Here is a 6593-nt window from a genome sequence, read left to right as displayed (position 1 = left end):
GACAGATAGAGCCCGGAGGACTGCCAGAAACCAGGACCAACAGACCCCCCCTCCCCCAGAGCCGCACGGATCCCCAAGACCCGACCCCCAGCCCCACAGCCAGCCGGCAGCCCAAAGAAGCTACCGAAACCCAGCAAGAGTGATCCAGCCGAGAGCGCACACCCAGCCACCGACAACGCCAGGAGGGACCAAGGGCAAGCCCGCCGGACAATTTATATTGTTAGTTTAAATTATTACATTTAAGATTATAACTCTAATTCAAGCAGAATAGCCTATTGTCAACATAATTATGGAGTGTGATTTATTTTCAACTCAAAATAGCTTCAAACTAATGAAATATAAAGTTATTAGTGAAGAAAACCCGTCTGGACAACAGCAGACTGACTGCTCGTAAAATACACGACAGGTCTGGACCACTCGTGAATTTTGTTCGCATCTGAAAAAAATCTTAGAATACGAAAACATTGGTGAATGCCACAAATTCTCCTAAATCACTCGTACGCACAACGTAAGAACAAATGTGTGCGTACGAACGGTTCTTGCATGAGGCCCATTGAACTGTTGGATTATTTACTCACACAGTTGTTCACAAAGTGGTGAACCTCACCCAAGCCTTGCTTGTGAACAGTTGAGCCTTTCGAGGATGCTCCTTTTATACCCAATCTTGTTTTCAATTGAATACAGGTTGAAATAAATTTAATCATTGTATTCTGTTTTTATGTTTTACACAACCTCCCAACTTCAGTAGAACTGGAGTTGCACAAAGCAACACAGCACCTTCGTGTGATCCAAATTGTTTGCTTCCAATAACAAAAACTAAAACCGTTTTTCTTTGATCTTTTTGCGCTCAGGTGTGAGAAGGATGTGGATGAGTGCGCCTCAGAGCCGTGCATGAATGGAGGCTTCTGCATCAACTACGTCAACAGCTTTGAATGCGTGTGCGACATAAATTTCTCAGGGATGTACTGTCAAATGGACGTCAGCGACTTCTACATGTATCTCTTCTTGGGCCTGTGGCAGAACCTCTTCCAGCTCGTGTCCTACCTCGTCATTCGCCTCGACGATGAACCAGAGATTGAGTGGGGGTTCCAGATCAATGATTAGACTTCCGTTAGTCCACGATGGTGAAACTGGACCAGAGTGGAGGGGTACACCGGGGTGTGTTTGTGCTCCAGAAACAAAGGAAGCGAGCTGCATCTTTAAGCAACACTGAGTGAAAACGTCGTTTTTACTGAACTTATTCATGTTTTTAAACAAGTTTCCACAAGGAGCTGTGGGATCAATGGACATTTACATGTCTTTATCTAGTTTACTAATTAAGAAAAATAGCCACTGTGCAGTTATGTATCACAAAACACTGTAGTTGTCTGACCAGATTTCTTACAGTCTGAGAACTGTGTGCCTTAAATGTCCACCTGTCATCTGATGTGCTGCTTCCTCCAGCTGTCTGGTTACAAGTAGACATTCCTGTCCTGATATATGATTTAGGGCAGCGTTTCCCAAAGTTGGGGTCGGGACCCAAAGTGGGGTCCCAAAACTTCGAGGTGGGGTCCTGAAAAGATTTTCTGAATTAATTACATTTTTGCCTTAGTTGTTACAAATGAGTAAGGTTACTATGTTTAAAATGGATAAATGTAGAATAAAAAATATTGTTACTATGCCCATGTTTTGTTGACCTGATACAAATGTTTATCATCCAAAAATAGCTGGGGGCACAGGTCTCTGCTACTGTTATTTTGTGGGTCAAAAGCTGAAAAGTTTGGGAACCACTGCAGTTTGGTTCCCAAAGTTGGGCTTGGGACCCAATTATGAGCCATGAAGCACCTTGGATAATCTCCAAAAATCCATTTAAAGGGTAATAAAATAATTGCTGCTGTAACATTTTTCCTATAATTATTACAAAAACAAAAAATAAGTAAAATTAAGCATTTAAATTTGTGTACAAGCTGTTTAGATTCTCAAAAAGCCTGTGTTTTTAGGGTTATTAACGGAGTTCGTGTACTCAGACCAGTAATATTTGGGGTCACAAGTTTTTGTCATGGATATTTTGTGGGTCAGAAGATAAAAAGTTTGGGAACCACTGATTTAGGGTTTTTACTCAAACGTCAGTCCAAAACTAAATAAATGCATACTCAACCACAGTTGGTTTTAAATGTATTCACCCCCCTTTGGTTTGCTTTCTTTTTTCTYGCCTTACAACTTGAAATAAATCCATCAGGTCTCGTTAGCAGCAGCTTGATCAGGGAGGTCCCGACATCTTTCCTCCTCTTCTGGGAGGGCTCCAAGGAGTTCCCAGTTCTCTCTTCCTCAGGTTCTCATGCCCAGAACACCTCCCTAGGGAGTGTCCTTGCCAGATGAGCCCCCTCAACTGGCTCCTCTCGATGTGGCGGAGCAGCAGCTCTSCTCTGAGTCTCTCCTGGAGAACTGGGCCCGTATTTATCAAACTTCTTACAATTCCTCTTAATTGCTAAGTGTGGACTTAAGTGTAAAAAAATGTCTTAGTTAAAAGCTGAAAGTAAAAGTCAGCTATAAAGCATCTCAGTCTTACTTTAAGCAAAGTGTAGGAGTAATTCTTAAGTGTCAGTCTTAGAGCTGATTTGACACCTGGCTGTGCTGCAYAGCTGATCCTGGATGATGTTGTTAGAAACAACACCAGCAAGGACCAACCACTGCCTCGGATTTCATGTTCAAGAATATTGTTGGAGAAATGTCAAGATAAAACTGTGAAAATACTAAGATAAGTTCATTTTCAACACACTAATGTCTTCTTGTACTGATTGTCTGTAAATTACATAAAATGTCCTCATTTGCATCATAAGAACAGACGATCTCAGATTTTTTTAATCAAAAACTCAGCAGCTTTATTTCTCAGAGCCTGAGGTCATGTTGAGCTGCTCCCTCCTCCTCTTCTCCACTGTCCACAGACAACAKCTGCTTCACTCACACACACACTTGTTTTTATATCCTTGTGGGGCCCATCAATTGACTTCCATTCATTTTTTGGTAAGTTTATATCCTAACCCTGACCACCAACCCTAAGACTAACCTCACAGGTACCTACCTGACCCTAAAACTAACCTAAACTCAATTCACATCTTGGTCCTAAACCCAACCCTGACACCCAAAATCAGCCTCTGAAGTTGTGGGGCCCAGGCTTTGGGCCCCAGAAGGAGCACCCGGACCCCACGAGGCTGCATTTTCCTTAAAACTGGCCCCCCACGATGTAGGAAAAACAAGGACACGCACACACCGCACACTCGCGTGATCGTTAAGAACTTATAATAAACCAGTGGTGCTACTAGGCCTATTTTAGGGGGGCTGTAGCCCCCCTTGTCCTTAAAACCTAGCGACATCCCTGTCATAAACAAAAAGTTCAATCCCAACATAATTTTAAATTTTTTTTTTTGGGGGGGGGGGGTCGCATGCACTCACCAGCTGAGTATATTTAATATTTTCTCCAAATGCCACACACAAATATCTGCCTTTTAGTCCAACATTATGCGCAGTGTTTTGTTTTTACTTTTCTTTCTTTTGTATTTCTGATTAAACTTGTTTTCCACCTTATAACTGAGAATAACTCAGATGGGGAGGAGGACAGCTGTGATCTGTCTTCAGTCCATCTCTGACCCCTAGTGGAAACTCTGAACCACTTATGAGTCCTCTGGAGCAGTCTGAACTTTTCTTCAGAGTAATTATGAATGCACCGAGTGACTCTTAGACTTAAGAATTTTGATAACTGGCACTTACACTTAAGTCTGAGAGTAGGAGCAAATCTAAGAAATTTTCAACACTTAAGTCTAAAAACTCTAAGAAGTTTGATAAATACGGGCCCAGAACTTCTCACCCTCTCTCTTAAAGAGAGTCCAGCTACCCTGTGGAGAAAACTCAGACCTGTTTTCACCATCTCATTCTTTCGGTCACTACCTAAAGTTTGTGACCATAGATGAGTGTAGGAACGTAAACTGATCAGTAAACAGAGAGCTTCTCCTTACAGCTCAGCTACCTCTTCACCAGACCAGTGAAGAGCCTAAAATCCTGCGGAAGCTGCACCGATCCATCTGACAGTCTCACGCTCCATTCTTCCTTCACTGTGAACAAAACCCAGAGATACTTGAACTCCACATGAGGCAGAACTTCAACCAACCTTTCCAGACTGTACTGAAATTAATTAGATTTTTACTTTGATCATCCATCCATCATCCTAACTCACTTTTTCCTTCAGGGTCAATTTAGAGTTACCAATTAGCCTAACATACGTATTTGGTTTATCGAAGGAAACTGTACCCAAAGAAAACCCACACATGCACAGAGAGAACATGCTAACTCTACCCAGAAAGGTCCACAGCTGGTAATCAATCCTGCAACTTTCTCACTGAGAGGCAACAGCTCTACCAACCAGACACCGTGCCGCCCCAATAAATCCATTATTAGAAAATGGAAAGATCATGTCATCACAGCATTCAAACAGAACCCTGCTGGAGCCGGGCAGATGTCCTGCAGAGATGAGAGAATCTGTCCATGGGCTCACTGTGAGCTGCAGAGATGAGATTCATGGAAGAACGGCTGGAAAAAAGACATGAATTTAGGAGAAATGTAACACAGACTGTTTGAAATTTGCCAACAGACACATTGGATACTCTCCAAAACGTTAAGATGCTGTGGTTAGAGGAGACCAAAGATGAATGTCTGGTTCTAAAAATACAATCCAAGCGGTAGGGTTGGGCAAAATTGGCAAAAAAAAAAAAGAATCACGATTAATTGTGGTATTTAGCCGATAACGGTTAATTTGATGATTAATCCCCTGGAGTACCTGGACACCCTTATATCCTGGTCACGTGACCAATTTATAAGGAGAAAATTGGCTCTTTGTAAAAATCTGTTCCAAATTGTGTCAAAATTACAGACTTCAGGCTATACATCAACCTTTAAATGGTGTTGATAGATAAATAAATTACACAACCTTTTTAAATGTTGGTCATATTTGAATCAGAGAGAAGCACCAAGCGGTTAGTCTGCCTGGTGACAATCGTATTGTCAAGTGCCAAAAAGTAATTGATTGTTTTTCTGACGATTAATTGCACACAATACGATTATGCCCAACCCTACCAAATAGTGATAACATTTTGTGGCATAATCATTCTGTTGGGATGCTTAATTGTGTAACTATTACTTAAAATGAAAAAAAAAAAAAAAAAAAAAAAAAACTCAAGTTATCAATAGGGGTGACTACTTTTTCCAAAGTGTACAGTGATGTCCCATCTGTTGCTCTACGTTCAGGGTTTATAATAAAAACCATCAACAAAAGTCATCTTTGTAAAATGTTTGTTTTTATTTAAAACGTCTCTTTACTCGACTGATGAAACTGAAAAGTTCAATATAAATAAAACACAGCTATTTAAAACAGCTGAACGTAAAGAAAGGCTGTCAGACTGAATAAGGCTTCTGTTCTGGTGAACTTCACGTCTGCAGACATGTTTTTTTCTTCAATAAATGTRGAATAAATAAACACAAAAACACTGATCCTCTCGTGTTGGATTTGTTCAGTTTGTGCCTCCAGGCAGCAGTGGGGTCAGCTCAGTCTGTACACCAACACAACAAACACCTGCTCAGTCTTCTTCACGGAGCTTACACTCACACAGCTCTTTATAGATCCTCTTTCGAATCTTTGGTATGTCCTCTTGTGAAAACTGGAAAGGTCTGGACAAAGCGAGGCATCTGGAGTACTGAGGAGGAGAAACACTGAGTGAGCAGCTGAAACTGCTACATGTTACACAGATCATAATAAAAACATCAATATTAGACATTTTATTAGCACAGTTCATTATTTATTTACCAAATCATAACCAAAATGCTAAATCAGTGTGTAAAAACACTACACCTTATATTCTTGGTGCCACCTTCAGCAGTAATAACCCTGATCATCCTGTCTTTTACACTCTTTACAAGGCTTCTGTTCTGCTGAGTTTCTTTGCTTTTTAAAGGTCCCACAGCAATGTTTCTCTCTAGCCGAAGTCAAAGATTTGAAGCCAGCCCAATGTAGATTGTTGGACCCAGTTTTGTCCAAGCTTCAGTTGTCTGACAGATTAGCTGTGTCTCAATTCAGGGGCTGCAGCCCACCTAGACCACGGCCCATGGAGGCCACACCCTTTGCAGTCTGAGTAGGCTGCATCAAAAGGCTGTGAAATGAGACGGACTTGTGTTTGCATGACTACACACTACCATTTACCATGTTTTATATCATGTACTTCAGACTTCAAATGCACTGTGACTAGTATTCACATCTTCACTGGAGGAATGCCTTCACAATTAAAATGTTACATGTAAATAAACAAACATTAAAGGGGCAATATCATGTAAAATCAACTTTTGAGTTTTATATCATGTACTTCAGACTTCAAATGCACTGTGACTAGTATTCACATCTTCACTGGAGGAATGCCTTCACAATTAAAATGTTACATGTAAATAAACAAACATTAAAGGGGCAATATCATGTAAAATCAACTTTTGAGTTTTATATCATAGGAAAAAAAAATTGTATAGGTCCTCTGGACGGGTTCTTCTTTAATGAAACGTTTCGTCTCTCTTCCAAG

The 6593-nt window shown here is 40.8% G+C and overlaps 2 protein-coding genes across 3 annotated transcripts in view; one reads left to right on the top strand and one right to left on the bottom strand.

Annotated features, from left to right (window-relative positions):
• The window catches only part of LOC106528286 (protein crumbs homolog 1), a gene marked incomplete at its 5' end in the record, with an annotated part of 14022 nt that extends 12479 nt beyond the window's left edge, over positions 1-1543 (top strand). The window contains 1 exon segment of the mRNA XM_014023422.1: positions 852-1543. Within this exon segment, the coding sequence (XP_013878876.1) occupies positions 852-1104 (253 nt within the window).
• Positions 1544-5305: 3762 nt separating this feature from the next.
• The window catches only part of LOC106528281 (SUMO specific peptidase 5), a 37917-nt gene continuing 36629 nt past the window's right edge, over positions 5306-6593 (bottom strand). For both annotated transcript variants that reach the window (XM_014023417.1, XM_014023419.1), the window contains 1 exon segment: positions 5306-5723. In XM_014023417.1, the coding sequence (XP_013878871.1) occupies positions 5607-5723 (117 nt within the window). In that variant the 3' untranslated portion in view covers positions 5306-5606.

This window comes from Austrofundulus limnaeus, unplaced genomic scaffold, assembly GCF_001266775.1.
Source record: "Austrofundulus limnaeus strain Quisiro unplaced genomic scaffold, Austrofundulus_limnaeus-1.0 Scaffold367, whole genome shotgun sequence".
Taxonomy (NCBI): domain Eukaryota; kingdom Metazoa; phylum Chordata; class Actinopteri; order Cyprinodontiformes; family Rivulidae; genus Austrofundulus; species Austrofundulus limnaeus.
The sequence above is the reverse complement of the archived record's forward strand: the minus strand, read 5'-3'. Positions and strand labels throughout refer to the sequence as shown.